Raw genomic sequence first — 17,301 nt, forward strand, 5'->3', positions numbered from 1 at the left:
ACAACTATAAAATTTAAAATACTTCCATAGTTTAAATTCTGCATTTGTGTTTCATTGAGTTGAGAATGTAAATTTATTTAATTTTTTCCCTATATACTGTAGTAAAGGCTGGGAAATTCTTTTTAGACAGCTCAAAAACATTAATTACAAAATAAATGATGTTTAAACCTAATGCTAAACCTATTTTTCAAATTCCAGTTCACTTTTCTTATTCTTTCTGCAAGAACCATTAAGTAAATAAACATCAAGTCCTGAGAAAAAACAAAGAGTGAGAAGAAAACTTAGCATATCACCATCATCACATCCAACCCAATTCTGTTTAGTATAAGAAAGGCAGAGGGAAACCTGTAGGCCTTCAACATTCTGTTATTATATCCTGCAACAATTCTAAGGTGAATGAAGGCAAATATACTTGTCCCCAGGATAAAGTTGCAGGATCCATTTGGGGTCGGTCACTGGGACCAAAGGTTTAGTCTTCCAAGCTTTTGGACTCATGCTGGAGCCCTTTCTTGGGGAACTTGAGGACCCAGTTGTGGGGGCAATAAGCTGACTTTGTATAAATATACAAAAGGATAAAGGCTGTTGCTTAGTGCATTGTAAGCTGCCCTGAGTCTCCGGAGAAGGGCGGCATATAAATAAATAAAAAAAAAAAAACTTCTCTCTCTCCAGAATGTGTACACTGGGCTGTTCTATGCATATTACGAGATGCCTGAAAACAGCCCCCTTGTCAGTCAACAGGAGTGCTGATTTACCACCAGCTTATCAGATATTTAGCAGCCAATGGCGCATCAGCACAAGGAAACAACAATCAACGACTTAATAGCTGGCCAGCAACACTCAAGTTAACAACTAAAAGTCTCATACAACCAGGCACCAATAAATACTATGCATAGAACAGCCCAGTGTACACATTCTGGAGAGAGAGAAGTTCCCTGCGGATGGGCTCCAGCATGAGTCCAAAAGCTTGGAAGATTAAACCTCTTGGTCCTGCAGTCAGATAGTATCCTGCAGAATTCGAAAAGTCTGTTTCTCTGCCTGGACTACTTGGAAGGGCTGACATAATCCTAACATCTTCATATTCTCTAATCAGAGAGGCATCTCAATTTGCCTTGGATTGTGGAAATGGTACCAGATCCTCTGGATGCCCTCTGTTCCCAGAACAACTTGTTGAAGCACTGCTTCAAAATCAACAGCAAACATATATGTAAATAATAAAACTGCAGAATTCCATGGTAAAATTAACACAGCATTTGGGCCAAGGAACTTTTTCTTCACTGTGTTGGAAAAAATATCCATCTGGTTCAGTTCCAAGTGGGGAGAAAGACACTGGAAATGTGGCAACTGATTGGAAAGATGGTTTATTGATGAACAGGACCACATGGGTTTGAAGTCCTGGTGCAGCTGAACACATGGAATGGAGAGTGAGGGTTATTTATACCCTCTCTTGGGCCTTGCCCTTGAGCTTCCTGTTCTATTGGCTGTAGTCAGACTCCCATGTGGAATGTTTGTCTGAATCAAGTTTGGTGGAACCTTGGGCTAATGTAATGTCCCCAGGTGATTTCGCAATGCATGAGCCCTGCTGTTAGATGGGTAGAGGGCTAATCCCATTATGTCCTGAGGGATCATGTCTTAATCCTATCACCCTGGAGCTGAAGGGCTAATTGTCTTGTAGATAGGCTGGCCCAGTCTTAATGTGCACCAAATATCTGCTGGGGCAGGGAGCTGCTCTTTGTCTTTAAAAACATGTTTCTCCTTTTCTCATCCAAGGAAATATAATATTCTGCCTTTTTAATATTTCCTAAAATATTTCATTCTTCTAGGAGAGGGATGGGTGCTAACTTTCTATAAGTGTCCCAGACATTCATTGAAGAAGTTTAGAATTAGGATAAATTTCTGGCTTTTACAACTTTACAGTAAAAGAGTTCCAATAGTTCTTTCAGGACCTGTTTCTCACCTAAAGGGCTCTTTGTGTGTGTGTGTTCAAAACAGCAAAACAGTAGGTCTTGCATGGTGATCAAAGCCTTGCCCACTTTACATGTACAGCAGTGTGACATGCATATACGAGAGAGAGAGAGCTTTGATAATGACACTGTATCCACTATCCCACATAAATACCTCAGTATTCATCATTAATTGGTTCGGGGAGGTGTGATGAGTACCAAAAATTATGAGTACCCAAAAAGTTTTTCCCATAAGGAATAATACAGTGAGTCACAAGGCAGCCAACACCAACAAATATAGCTTGTACATTGGTGCATACCAAGCAAACAATGAGTACCAGGAAAAAAATTTCATGTCATAATGTGTTGAATACCAAATTCAATGTGTTTCAAAGTAGTTGAGTACCAAGATACCTCTATAAACCTTTATTCTAATAATGATTTGTTTAAGGGACAGAAATATTATGAGAAATATAGAGCTCCTGGTGCTAAGTAAGTATCCTATATCCACATGCAACTTAAAAAGAGCTATTAATAAACAAATAGGATGAAATTGGTGGAGATTTTGAAATATGATTTACAAAAATAATTGCACATTATTTTTGACAGTTATTATACATTTGACTCCTTTTATTTCAATTGTCAATAAAAGGTTACCAAGAATTGGAACCAATATCAAGATCTCTTTTCTAAGGCCAAATGATATAGGGAGCCAAGGTTCAAGTAATGTGAGGCATTCTGCCTGACATGTTTTCATCTCAAGCTCCAAAGACAGGTCTTTAAGTATCCAAAGTTTATGTCATGTAAATGCAGCAGTGGAATAGGGCAGGGATGGAGTGAAATAAGAGAGATATTAAACAAGAGTGATAATTTTTTGTTGCTTCCAAAAAGTTTTGTTTATCTTTAACTTCCTTTATTATTGGCAGAAACCAATATGGTGACCACTTGAATTCCATTTAAGTTCTATTCTGCTGCAAATTAGAAAAATATAATAGGTATTAAAGGAAGTTGAGTTGTTTGGAATCCAATTTTATTATTGAAAGTATTTTAGATGTGCAATTTTTGCCTTAACCTTAATCACCACAAACCCCTCCACACAATGCAGCTTCCACTTCCAAGCATTTGGAATTGGGCACTGCATTCATCTTCACTCTCTTCCATTGCCCATAGGATGGTAGGAAGGGAGAGAAAATGAAGCCCCCACCCCCAGTGCAAACAAGGTAATTGCGGAAGGGCCTTCTCAGCTAACTACAGTGTCTTAAACCAACAAATTCCCTCTACCCTGCTATACACAAATCAGAGGGCTGGGCTTTGCTGGCCTGTGTGAGAGGGGGAGGAATCTACTGACCATTTCCTGAAAACACTGGACTAGTGATATGAGAGGCAATCTGCTTATCTATTAAAATGTTTGGTATAAGCATCAATATTTATTATTAATATACCTAAAATCTGTTTTAGCCTATAAATAAATTTAGCACTATCAGTGAAATTTACTTTTGAGTAGACATGCATTGCGCACAGCAGGTGGCAGCACCTTATTAATCTTGAACAATTTAAGCAGAAATAAACCTTGTTAGCCCTTGGATGGGAAACCACCTGGAAATCCCCAGGCATAAATTAGACTGGGAAGTCGAAAATCCATTCTGGAAGGAGATAATGGCAAACTTTTTGTTAAGAAAATTTCAAGGTAGACATTAATCCAAGCATGGATAATATTACAAAAAGGCTGAGTCAGGCCTTTGAATTTGTGTTGTATTTCAGTTATCAGCAACCAAGCTTGAAAAACAGTAAAAAGGAAGGTCCTTCTGAATATATGGAAAATGCCCTTCCTTAAGTTGGCCACACTGTGTGCTCATTCACAAATGGGGAAAACTACTTGAAATTTGGGACAGAACAAGACCACATATATCTGAAGAGCTCTGGCTCTGAGACTTCTTATAATACTGTACTGTACTTGGATTAGAGATCTTGGTTTATTTCAAGTTTAAAGGCTAAGACTGATTTAAGACCATGTGCTTAACCTTGGATTAACTACTATTTTATTAAATTAACCCAATACTTGCATTTGGCAACACTAAAATATGAACTGTGGGTAGCTACAGGGGTTCACACAATATAAAGGTAAAATCTCCTTCCAAGCTGAAGGCTACTATTGGTGACTATATGGCACATCCATCTATTTTTCGTGGCAACTATATGGGAATAATTTGGCACCTTCTGGGATATACATTATAGATATACAAAAAACCTTCCCAGTTTTTAGCCTACAGCTTTGCAAATTCCTGGGGTCTCCCATCTCTGTATATGGTGTATCCAATACCGCTAAGATGTTTGAGATCAGCCAAGGATAGCATAACGTACTGAACCACAAATCACGTGTAAGCCTAGTGTGTTTTGAAGCCCATCTGCTAGCGAGCCTTCAAAATACTCAAAGGAGTATTTTGCAGTGCGATCTCTCGCCTTCTCTCTCTCTCTCTCTCTCTCTCTTACTTTATTCGATTTCGCTTCCGTGTTACAGTTATGCTGAGACAGGCAACACTGGAAATACAGTACCCAACCAGCAGAGTTTTACAGCAAGGAAAATGGAGCGGTAAAAGCCCCCTCCCCCGAAAGTTTATGCAGTGCCGGCGGCTGTCCCGGGGTCGCGGCGGGGCCCTTTTCCCCTGCTCCCGTGTCGGAGCGGGGTCTGCCGAGGCACCAGCACCTCCGCCCGGGAAGAGCCGCCTGAGCTCGGGAGCAAAGAAGCTGCGGGCGTGTTCGGGGACTTGTCCTGTAATCGATTGCCGAGTCAGCTGAGCAGCGCTGCCAAGCCAGACAACGCGCTTCCCAGATCGCTCTCTCCCGCTCAGAGTGTCTGGGTGAGACGTCTGTGATGCCTGTGTGTGTGTGTGAGTGTGTGTGTGAGTGCGCGAGCGAGCAAGCGTGTGAGTTGCCGGATCGGTTTCTCGGGGTTTGACCAGTTGTCCCAGGCTAACCCTGCTCTCTGAAGATGGAGGAAGTAAAAAACAGGATTACCCTTAGCTACAGATCCACTGCCTTAGTTTCCATAACCAACTGCGGGGCACAAACACACGATCGCTAAGCCTAGGAAAGAAACCGAGAAAGGAAAAAAACTCATTAACAAAACAAACAAACCGGGAGAATGGTGGAATTGTTTCCCTACACGCACTGCTGAGGTAAATCTTTGTTGGGGTATTTCTTCGGCTTCACTGGTGGCGGATGGAAACAAGAACATAGAAAGGCTGCCTGTCGGCTCTGTCTTCAGTGTCGTCGGGGTGCATTGGTGAATAGGTGTGTGTGGCTGCGAAAGGCAGGGAGGCGGACAAGGTCTGTCACAGAAGATCGCGCAATTATGGAGCATCTCTAACCTCGGGGTCAACAGGACTTGTTGCTTTTTAATCCCAAAATAAATCTTTACAATAACATAAGGATGCGAAAAGGGTAGATTTCCATTTCTGTTTGGAAAACCATCTTTTAATGTTGGTCGATCCATCTAATGAATATGGATTGCAGAATGCGTTTAAAAAACAATTCTGATTTCTATGGGGTTAATCGATTAATTCGTCCCCAGTTTTGATACGGTTGGCTTTTGTTTTCTTAACTGAGCTGGGCTTGTCAATTGCAGTTAAGAAGAGGCTCGTCCACGATGCACGCGGATCCCTCCGACAAAATATACTCGAAAGATAACACAATATTTCATTGCACGCCACGCGTTCTATTTCAAAAATGCAGGGTTTAAATTAATTGACAGCGCGCGGAAAGAAACATAGACACCGGTAAAATTACGAGATCGTTTTATTTTGCCTAGGGCCAAAAATAATTAGTGGCCTGACTTTCTGGATTCTTTTTTTTTCTTCTTAAACTCCGTGATCTACTCCTTTCAGGCCCCCCCGCCCCCCCGTCTTCTTTTTCTTCTTTCCTCCAAGATTTTCCCCCCTTCACTCTCGGTTCTTAAGGAACCGGTGGATCAAGTTTTCTCTCGTCTGGTTAATCGCAGTGCTGTAGCTTTGGCTGACCTCTCTCTCCCTTATTTTGTTCTTCATCTTTCCTGAAAGTACGTGCCATTCCCAACAAGCCCATCCTGAAAGTGGGGGGGGGAGGAGAGAGAAGAAGCTTCCTTCTTCATTTTTGCTTTGTTTCCCTTCCGATCCGCTTGCTCTGAATGGTCTACCTGTAAGTTTTCTTCATCTTCTCTTGAATCCTGGAGGAGGGAAGGGGGGGATGAGAAAAAAAAGAGGGATCTAACTTTTTTCAAAGGCACTCCCACCTCGCTGTAGTTCCAGGGTATTATAATTCCGTCAATTCCGTCTTTCTCTTCGTTCTTGGCTGGGAGGAGAGGTAGAAGCTGCTATCAGAATTTGGAAATGGTGAACAAACTTTTTTTTAAACCATAGAACTTTTCTTTCTCCCCCCCCCACCCCTTTACATCTCATTGGCTGGGATAGTATTTCTCTCCACCCCCGTGGGCTTTAGGAACTTTTTTCCCTTGTTGCCGTGTATGTTACCTGCTGAAGGTGGAAGATAAGGTAATTTTGGAAAGGCATGAGGGAATTGCTCTTATGCTAAAACATTTAGATCTCAAGTATTATTCTTAAAGCCATGTAAACATCAACACGATGGCAGCGTTGCCCGATGAAATCTAAGCATTATACTGAGTATCTTGGGAATTTGATATGTTGTGTGCCAAAGAGAAAGGAACGCAGCAGAGAAGTCTTTCTTTCTTAAGGAGGGGGATGAGGTAAAGGGAAGTGGTTTAGGAGACAAGAAATGGAGCTGCCTGTTTTCCAGTAAGTAATGGAGAAATTCCAGGAGCTGGGGCTAAATATACTTGGCAATCAATACAGAAATGGTTCATTGTGAATAATTTAACTGCTTGATGTAATAAGAGTTTTGAAACTAAAGGCAAAAGGGAGCTGGGAAACTAGGAGGGGAAAATGCAATTTTTGCTAGGCATGGGTTTTTCCTTTTAAATTTCACTTTAAAATGTTGATTATTTACCTTTTTACATTATTTCATTTTTATTCATATAGTAAATGACTTGAGTGTCATATAATATGGTTATTTGATTTCTAGAAAGTAATAGTTAGCAAAGTGCTTCAAGAAACTTTTGAGACTGCAGTAATGCATACAATCTGGAACTACTTTAAAAATTGCTCCAGGGTTAAAAACTTAAGCTAGAATAAACTGGTTCCTGTGTAAAAATGTTATATCAGTGTCATGGAAGCACACGTTTACCATTTTTTGTTCAGCATTTTTTGTTCACACCATAGAAGAGCCATAATGGTAAGAAACTTTGTAGCACTGACATTTGACAGTACTTAAAAATCAGTCCAAAAATTCCTACTTGAGATACTCAGATTCCCTGTTGGATTTATTAACAAATGCTCTCCTGCCTTTGCATAGAAGTAGCTGTTGATTGTTAAGTTACTGGCAAGCCAGTTAACACATACCTGACCTAAATAGGATTTATTTAGAAACTGGTTAGTAATTATTTTAGTGTGTGATTCCCCCTCACCTCCTCCACAGGGTTCATTTTTGGGAAAAAAGTAAATTAACCTATTCTGATCACTGGGTGCTTTCAGAAAGATTCCAGGCAGAAAGCCTTCTGCTACACAAACACTGGTTTGATTAGCAATGACAAAAAGAAGAGTTCACTAAGAAATCTAGATCTTTTAAGGGTTGACAGAGTGAGGGCATCTTTGACAGTGTACTTTTTATTTTATAGCACTGCACTTTGATTATGGAAGTGGAGGCTACTGATGGATACCTGCCCTGTAAGTATCAGTTTAATTTTCCTGTCATTGTTTGGACTTTTGCCTTATTGGGAGATGAAGATAATTCTTTATTATCATATTTTATTTTTTGCTGATTTGGTCATTTCAGTGGCACTGTATAGATGTCTTGAAAGACAGGTGGTAGGCAGCCTATATGGAACATAATCTTTCCCTCTTTGTGTTTCTTTTAAAATAAATAAATAAACCATACATTGTATGCAAAGGAACTGAGTGTGAAATTGAAGGGATGTGGACATTTCTTTGGCCTTGTCCCAAGACCATAATATTAACCCAGTGTTGTTAATGTTGAGCAAGCCAATAAATAGACCTTTTTGCCATACCTTGTAAGCAGTTGTAACCTACACCCTAGCCTTTAATGAATAGAAGAATCTAATAACCTTGGGAGCAGAATTACCAGAAACAGTTTTGTCCTGGGTGCAAATAACAGTTTTTCTAAATAAAAACTGACACTTTTTAAAAATATAATAGGTGACCATGACCTTTCACCTGAAAGGGAACACTCCAATGTGGCGATTGACCTTACTTCAAGCACACCCAATGGGCAACATACCTCACCAAGTCACCTGACAAGCAGTAAGTTATCTTTTAAAGTGTTTGCATAATAGATTAATTAATCTTGTCCAGTCTATGAGGTTGGTTTGTATACAAAGAACAGAGGGCAGATTGATTCTTCATACTAATCTACACCTGAATGTGACTGCTAGTCTGAATTACTCCTAAATTGCTACTGAGTTTAATAATGGTTAGTTGAACATTATAGAAAAAGTTAAACTTGTTGGAAATTGGGTGAGAAGTTCTTTTGTGATGCATTCATGGCTATAGATTAGTTCCAAGCAAAAAAATATTTCAGAGAATTCAGATATTCCAAAAATATATTTGGTGGACTGAATGATTGAAAAACACACATAAAATGTTCTCTGTTACTGTTCCACCTTCCTTGCCTTTACTTTTTGAGCCTTTTCAAAATGAGTTGTTGGATGCTTGCAATACTTTAAATGCTTAAAAAAGAAAATATACATTTCTCCTGGCTGTAGACACTTATTTATCAGATAGCTGTGGATTGCTTCATTATTGTTTGAAATGTTAGATATTCATCTGTTCTGGTTTATACAACTGAGAATTTTTATTTTATAACTTTTCCATCTGCCTAATTTTCTTAGCAACATATTTTATGTGGATTTCTCCAGTTTTTGTTATTTCACACTTGATCATCCTAATTATTTCAAGGTACTTTTTAAATTCTTTTTATATGGTTTATTGGTTTGGGACTGTAAGTAAATAGTTACATATTATTCCAGATTAAACTCTGCTTCAAATAGAAATGTGCGGCAATAAAATATGATCGTTCTATCATCTCTTTCTGAAAGGGAGCTGTTGCACTCAGCCATTTTTTTCTGCCCTTCGGCAAATTATGAGTAAAAAAATTTTTTATGAGTGTGTGAATTGCAGGATTATTAAAAAGCACTCAGTTATTTACTTGTTGCTAATGATATGTTATTAATGTCCCAGACTAAATTTTATGGATTAGTCTCATAGAAGTTTAGATATCATTTATGTTTCTTATGAAACTAGGAAGAGTGGAGTGTATAAAGCGGCAATATTTTCTCAGTGGATTTGACTTGGTTAAATATTGCTAAAATATAATCAAATGTAGAAATAAATTGATGTAAGAGACAGGAGATTTGATGTATACATTCCAGTAAATCTACTATAATATGTATTTTTTGTGGCCAGAACTGAGATCTGAATAGGTAATAATGAAAACTTTGGTCATTTAGTCTTATCTTGTTGCACCTCCAGGATTTAATTCTTTCAAATAAATAATAGAACAATTTGCACTGAAGCTCCTTTGAAAAGATCAATTGAGAACTACATCCCTTAACATGATCTTGGTTATTTGTATCCCTTTAAAACAAGAAGGAAGCCCGTAATAAGCAACTGACTTGGCTTTTTATATACTGTAAATATTGTGTGTACCAGACAGCAGAAAGGAAAAGGGTTTTGAAATGAACCATTCTCACCCAACTGTATTAAAATTACATGCTTTGGAGTGAGTGTTTTTTCCCCCTCATATTTATTAGCCTGTGGCAATTCCAAGTGAGTAAGACTTGGCTATACTATGCTTGTTTTTATGTTTCCTTCCAAAAGGTTGCAGGTCAATTTTTTGGGGGGACATATTTCATAGATGTCAGCTTCATCTTTTTATTACTGCATCTATAATTACATATACATAGATTATAGATGAAGCCAAGTTTTCTTCTTTTTAATAAGGATGCTACCTGCTACATTAGATTGGCTCATGTAATGTATTACATATACTTTAGTGAAAAAATGCTGTGCCTTGAATTATTAATTTGAGTATGTTATTGACAAGTTTGTAATTGAACATTGATGGGAAATATAAATAAGAAATGGGACTTATCTTTAATTTTGCTTCAGTGTCAAATGATAATACAGTCTCTCGTGGAGCAAAAATTTCATTCATTATACATATTGAAATTGCAATGAATGAGTTGTATGAGCCTTTGCTACAGCAGATAGGAAAACTCTGGACCATAGTCAGTTGAACAATTGTGATCAACCAACTGATCAATAAATTGATCAATAAACTCAAAGATACTGACAATACAAAGGATTGGGGACACTTCTTATTTTTGGTGAGGTCCAGGTAGTTTGAGATTTTATTCTGCTCTTGCCTGTGGCTGTCCCAAGTAGCTGCACTGTCTGCCTCTAAAGCTGAGTTGGGTTTGCCCTGGTCTGATCAAGCAGAAAAGATTACTGAGAGTTTTCACCTGTAGGAAAAATAAGTCCTTTGCTCAGTCTGAGGAAGTAACTGTAGTTAAAGGGTTGTAAGAGATGTTCATAACATGCTGACATGTGTATGTCTTGGCATTTACGTATCTAGACTCTGTTTCATGCTCAAAATGTTTCTAGAAAGCTGAAAACAGCCTGTGGAAGACACATGGGTTTGGGAAGGTTTGCACTTGAAATAATTCAAAACAAAATGTTTTGCACACCCCTGTAATTTAGTGATCTCAGTCATTTCAGCACAGAGAAAAACACAGCACTGGAGAAAATTTAACACACTCTGATTTCCTAGTATGTGTTAAGAAACTTTGTATCATTTTACAAACAACATAGATACTGTATATCTAAACAGTGGTGGAGCCTTCTTCACTTCCTCTTTAATGGCTTCTGATGTCGAGTGAGATGCAAAGTTCTGGCTTTTGCTCTTTTGGCAGCCTCAACCGTTGTTAATTGATGTTGGATTGTGTCTTTGATGTTGTCTCTATATTCTTTTGGGTCTCCCTCGCGTTCTTCCTCGTAGTGGAGTGCTACGTGGTAAATAACAGTCTAGATTTGCACAAATGTTTCAAATAATGTTCTTAGCTGTGGCCATCAGTTCATGCTCTTTGCTTTGCTCTGCTGTTGGATGTATCCATTCCTTTGGTTTTTATGTATATGATTCTTCACTTTCACAGAAATGATTGGCTTATATCTTGGCTTTTGTATCCTTATGCATAAAGAAAAAAAATGGATTTGGAACACCAATATTTCTGTGTGCTTTCAATGTATTTTTATATAGAAGAATGTGTGGGCTAAATGGTACTCTTCAAGTATGAACTCTTCATGGGGATTTGTATTAATATGATCAAATCACATTTGTAATGTGATGTGATGTAATGTTGGAAAGGTTTTCCTGTGCTGTCAGTGAACTGTGGCTCAGTTCAAGTCTAAACTGTTACCTGATTCATTTGGTTAACTCAGCCTTCTGAAATATGGTGACTCTTAGCTGTATAGCTCTTCAAATTCCATAATGCTTCAGTAATGCTGGGAATTAGGGAAGTTGGTGTCCAACACATCTGAAAAGCATTAAATTGGGTAATACTGGGTTAACTGCATGAAAATATAAGGTATTATTGCTCTAGGTCTGCTTTGATTTAATAAAGCATTTTTCCAATCAATTGTCTGGCTTTCTGATTTGCGTATCTAAAAAATGTCCAACTAATAAAATGAAGTATTGACAACTTATATTAATTATTATCTGCTGTTAACAAGGTTTACTTATAAGCTTCGTTCACATTCACATTTCTTCTACATTCTACATTCACTGCACAGGGAATGAAAATTAATTTAACAGTTTAGATTATTTTAACTGAGGGATATTTTTCCTAAAATGTACAATAAGGGCTTTTTAATTGTAATTGCTGCTTAATTGGTCCCCATTCTGGTGCTCTCATTGAAAAATGATCCTGATGTTGGGAAAGATTGAAGGCAAAAAGAGAAGGGGAAGGAAGAGAATGAGGTGGCTAGATAGTGTCATTGACAAAATGAACATGAATTTGGGCAAATTCAGGGAGGCAGTGGAGGACAGGCTGTCCTAGCCTGGTATGCTCCATAGGGTCACAAAGACTTGACATGTCTTAGCAACTGAACAACAATGTTCTGGTGCTCCGTTCATATTGAAAGATCCATTATATACGTGGTAGTCCTCGACGTACAACAGTTCATTTAGTGACCATTCAAAGTTACAACAGCACTGAAAAAAGTGATTTATGACTGTTTTTCACACTTATTTTTTTTGCAGTATCTCCATGATCATATAATCAAAATTTGGATTTTGACACCTGACATATATTTATAAAGATTGCAGTGTGCCAGAGTCATGCAATCATCTTTTGTGACCTTCCCACAAGCAGAGTCAATGGGAAAGTCAGATTCATTTAACAACTGTGTTACTTATCAACTGCAGTGACTCACTTAACAACTGTGGCAAGAAAGATCATAAAATGGGGCAAAATTCACATTAAAAAATGTCTCACTTAGCAACAGGAATTTTGGGCTCAAGGGTGGCTCGTAAGTTGAGGAATACCTGTATACAAAGGTTTTATTTGTGATTTCTTTGTAAGTGTTGCACTTTGGTTCATTAACCTATTGCATACAAATTATTGTACAAACGTGTTGTTATTTTTCCACCTTTTCCAGAGAGTGACAAAGAAAAACTTCGGATTTACTTTAAACTATGACAAGAGTGCTTGCAACTTTAAGGTATCTTTGGAATTAATCTAACAAGCTGAAACTGGAAACAGGCATCAGTTTCCCATGCCATGCATGACAAAAATCTTCCCTCCCAAAAGCAGGTTTAGGATGGAAGATGTTCAACTGGTTAAGTGATTCTGTCACTCAGGAAGGAAAACCATGTGTAATCCTGAAAAATGGAACTGATAAAAGCCATACCCACCCCCCACTACCAAAGTGTTACTATCCTTACCTTCAATAAAAGACATAAAAATTGAATAAGTAAATGCCTGGTATTTCTAATATATTATGAAGGTGTTTTGTCTTTCACAAGATATTAGACAAGAATCAGGTTGATTTCTGCATTAATCAACCTACTGGACTTAGTATCCCAAATCTCAACTATAATTCCTTCATCTGCTGCTGCTGCTTCCTTGAGTGTAGTACCATGGTGTACGAAGAGAGGGGTGGGGCAAAAACGAAGCTTCTTCCATGACCATTATTTTATTGTAAGCTTGCTAGCACAGTCAACTTAGTAGGAAATCTTTTTTCTGTGAAAAAAGGAGAATGCACTACAACTATTTATTACAGCCCCCCTCCTCCCCCCCTTTTTTTTTTTGTCTACAGCTTAAGTGTTTAGGGCCTGTGTTAGGATTGAGGAGACTCCTGGTAAAGTCTATCCTTAGCCAAGAAAGTTCACTAGGTAACTTGGGGTGAGGAATGATCTTGCAACCTATTTTACAGGGTTATTTGTAAAAACTAAATTATGCTGTCTCAAGTCACTTGAGGAAAATGGGGTAGAAATATAAACAAAAATAACTCCGTTTCCAATGAAATTGGTATGACAAAGTATCATCAATGTGGTTCTCCATTTTAGTTAATGCACTTCATCAGCAAACTTTGCTTTCACTCAGCCATGCATATACAACATGGCTTCTCAAGGAGGGGATCTGTCCAGGAAAAAAATATTGTAATAGAAGAGTTGTGTGTTCTAGTTCCCAGTCAGGCAACATCTTTAGCAAAATTATGCAGATACATCCACTGAATAAACTAGAGTGGTTCTAACTCATCGGAATATTAGAAGCAAGGAAGAATGATTCTAGCTTATTATCAGTTTTGATGCTTCTAGTGCAAGATACAAAATATTTTTTTGAAAACATCAGCATAAGGAAAGAATTATGAAGTAAAGCATTTTTTAAAAGTATCAAGGTATCGGAATAGCCATCCATTCTTTGTTTTCTAATAGCACTAGACTCTCATTTATTTGTTAGATTTATATCCCATCTTGATCCAAAGTCACCAAGAGATTTGCCATGTGACAAGATGACTTGAATCTGGCTCTCCTCAATTCTAGTCAAAACCTTAATTCACTAGCTCACTTTATTGAATTTGAATTTGATATAGAGCTAATGAATGTACCTGCATCATAAATGTGAATAGCTTGCCTGCTGGTACAGGTAGTCTTCGACTTATGATCACAATTGAGCCCAAAATTTTTGTTGTTAAGTGAGACATTTGTTAACTGAGTTTTGCCCCATTTTACAACAATTGTCACAGTTGTTAAGTGAACCACTGCAGTTGATAGTAACTCACTTGAAAAGAGAATCTGGCTTCCCCATTGACTTTGCTTGTCAGAAGGTTGCAATGTCTGTTCTGCCCCTCACATGACATTGGGACACTGGGTCATAAATATGAGCCAGTTGCCAAGTATCTGAATTTTGATCATATGATCATGGGGATGCTGCAAAGGTCATAACTCTGAAAAATGGTCATCAGTCACATTTTTCAGTGCCTTTGTAACTTGGAACAGTCTGTAAATGAACTGTTGTAAGTTGAGGACTAATCTGTAATGACTGACACACTGCAATTTGACATTGTTTCAGTAGTGGCTAGGTCTAGTCATCATTTGCCAGTTTTCATAAAATTGCCCTTGCATGCCTCCCTTTTCAAACTAACAAATTGTATTAAAAGGCTTATGCTTTCATAGCTACAGCTAATTTCATCAATGCAATGGAATGACTAGACTGATGTAGAATTTGAACTGGGATCAGGTGTGGGGGGGAGCAGGGAAGGCAACAATACAATTTGTTAGTCTGAAAAAGTTTTATGAGGCCTTGTGATTCTGTAAACTTATTAGGAAAGGATAACAAATGCAGCCCCATTTTTTTTTAAAAAAAAGACAAAATATTATGTAAAAAATACTATTGATATGGTTGGGATGGAGGGTGCACACACACAGAGACATACAACTTATATACACCTATTCACATTATGTCTCTTACTTTATAACATACTGTACACACATATTTCTGCAGTGCTTGCTTGCTTCCTTATCCCACAAAATAAAAAATGACCACAGTTGCTGGAATCGCATTTTTTCTAGTTTTGGATAAAAGCTGGAGGGTTTATCTCTGCCCCAGGGATAACTAAATGTGTAGGGTACCATGGATTGGCCAAGAGCAGCTCTGGTCTATTCTCCTCTGGACAGGGTGCTTTGCCATGTTGGCTCACAGAGCTCAAAAAATGTTCCTTGCTTTGATCTGGGATATTCAGTAATAGCAGCTGTCTGTTCTGCCCCTCACAGAATTTTGTAGGGGAAAAATACTGTGCTGTACTCACATGTAAAAAAGAGAATTTACCAACTGAAAAGTTAAGACATCACTGCTTGATAAATAAATGTGTTATTCAATTCTTTTCCTGATTTATTCTGCATTGCTGTAACTTCCGAGCCACCATTTGCCTTCAACCAGTAGTTTCATGACTGAAAATTTGTTCTGGCCAAATAAATAAGGATTTCAGGACAAACCCAGTCTTTCCCCAAATTAGTAGTTTTTAGAAATGCTGGCTTAGACTCATCATAAACTTAAGCATCTATGGTTGTTGTTTTTGTTAGATTTGTCCAGGTAATCTAAATTCCTCAAGTTAAATAATGGAAGATTGGAATTGGTAACAGTGACACTCCAATTCCCATAAGAGAGATTATTTTTCTTCCCTCTTTCTTTGTTCTGCCCCAACCTTTTGGTGGAATTTTACCAAAATATTCATAAATCTGAACTGCTCTGTATGTTTCTTGCATGTATATTTTGAGAGCACATACAGTATAGTGTGTTCCTTAGTGGCATGTTATGTTTTTCTTGGTACAAAAAGTACAAGATGTGGATTTAGCTGTTCTTTACTATAGTTTGTGGTCTGTCTGAGCAAGATTTCCAACATTTCATCTATGTTTGCCAATTTGTCTGATAATAGCAATTAAGATGCTGGTAGTGAAAGTAAATTTATTGGACTTAATTCTTGCCCCTACTCCTCAGCCCTTTAAATTGGAGTCCTCAAGAAAAGCTTATCCATGATGAATCCACAGTTATATGCAGTTACTTTCCTTGGAGTATTAATATACCAGACATGACTCATCTGTTGGCATATGATATGATTCCACTTAATTTGCATACTGTAATTGTATAGCAATGCAGCAAAACTTGTTTGAGACTATTTCTTCCCTCACACCATAAGTTTGTCAAATTTCATTACTGGGTGTAATGCTTGTTAAATGCAGCTTACTAGTAATAGATGTGAAATTATACAGTGTGTTGTATATGTACACAAACTTATACACGTACATAAATATGCTTTTTCCTTTCTAAATATTAAGATAGGCAACTAGCAGGCTGCATATGGTTCTCATGATGTCCTTTTGTAACATTTGAATCACCTCAGTTTTACTACTGAAAATCACAAGTTGCTGGCAAACTACCATTTAATGAGACTGCCAAAAAGGTATGTCCTGTCCATTCTAATGTATAATTTGACATGCTTTTAGGTGTTCTGTGAAATATTTTTATTATACAATATTCATTTTGTGATATTTTATTATACTACTAAGTCTTATTACTGTGTTAGTTTTCATTATTACAAATAAATACTGCAAAGAACAAAAGTTAGCACTACATTGGTTGTATTGCTTGCCTATTAATTAATGTATTATATGTTCCTATTTTGTCCAAAGCAAAGCACAATTAATAAGCATAATATAAAAAACAGCAAACTAAAGTTGTGCAAAGGCCTTCCTGGCCATAACGGCAACCTCTCATTGCACAGGAACTGAGTCCGAGAAGACACCCACCTACACAGAATGCATACCACTCTATAGGATTTATTTTTTAAAAAATAAGAGAATGTTATATTTTTATATGATACACTATACTTTAAAAATATAATTCATGGATGCTTACAGAGTGAATACTTACATTATCTCTGTTGTGTGATATGGTATCTTTCAAATCATGAATTAGGCACACACATGGAGTAACATGTACTTGCTATATCAGCTTTAGCATAAGGATTTCCTTTTTTTGTTTTGGTTATGAACTAGCAGAGAAAATTGCATTTGTAGCATTGTGGTGAAATATAAGGTCCTGAGCCATTAAAATGGCATTCACTCTACAAAACAAGGACTAGGCTGCAAATGACACGACCATGGTAAAAGAAATCCATTGACATCATCATTATGACAACTTACAGTTTTTAAACTTCTTAAACTGAGGAGGTCTTTA

General features: G+C 37.6%; 1 protein-coding gene across 1 annotated transcript in view; it reads left to right on the top strand.

Moving 5' to 3' along the window:
• Positions 1 to 5,053: 5,053 nt before the first annotated feature.
• The window catches only part of IKZF2 (IKAROS family zinc finger 2), a 163,250-nt gene continuing 151,002 nt past the window's right edge, over positions 5,054 to 17,301 (top strand). The window contains exons 1-3 of the mRNA XM_070956778.1: positions 5,054 to 5,116; positions 7,666 to 7,714; positions 8,204 to 8,308. Of these exons, the coding sequence (XP_070812879.1) occupies positions 7,681 to 7,714; positions 8,204 to 8,308 (139 nt within the window). The 5' untranslated portion in view covers positions 5,054 to 5,116; positions 7,666 to 7,680. The remainder of the gene's footprint in view (positions 5,117 to 7,665; positions 7,715 to 8,203; positions 8,309 to 17,301) is intronic.

Source organism: Pituophis catenifer, unplaced genomic scaffold (assembly GCF_029215685.1).
Source record: "Pituophis catenifer annectens isolate HBS135680 unplaced genomic scaffold, rPitCat1.0.hap2 SCAF_1, whole genome shotgun sequence".
Classification (NCBI taxonomy): Eukaryota; Metazoa; Chordata; class Lepidosauria; order Squamata; family Colubridae; genus Pituophis; species Pituophis catenifer.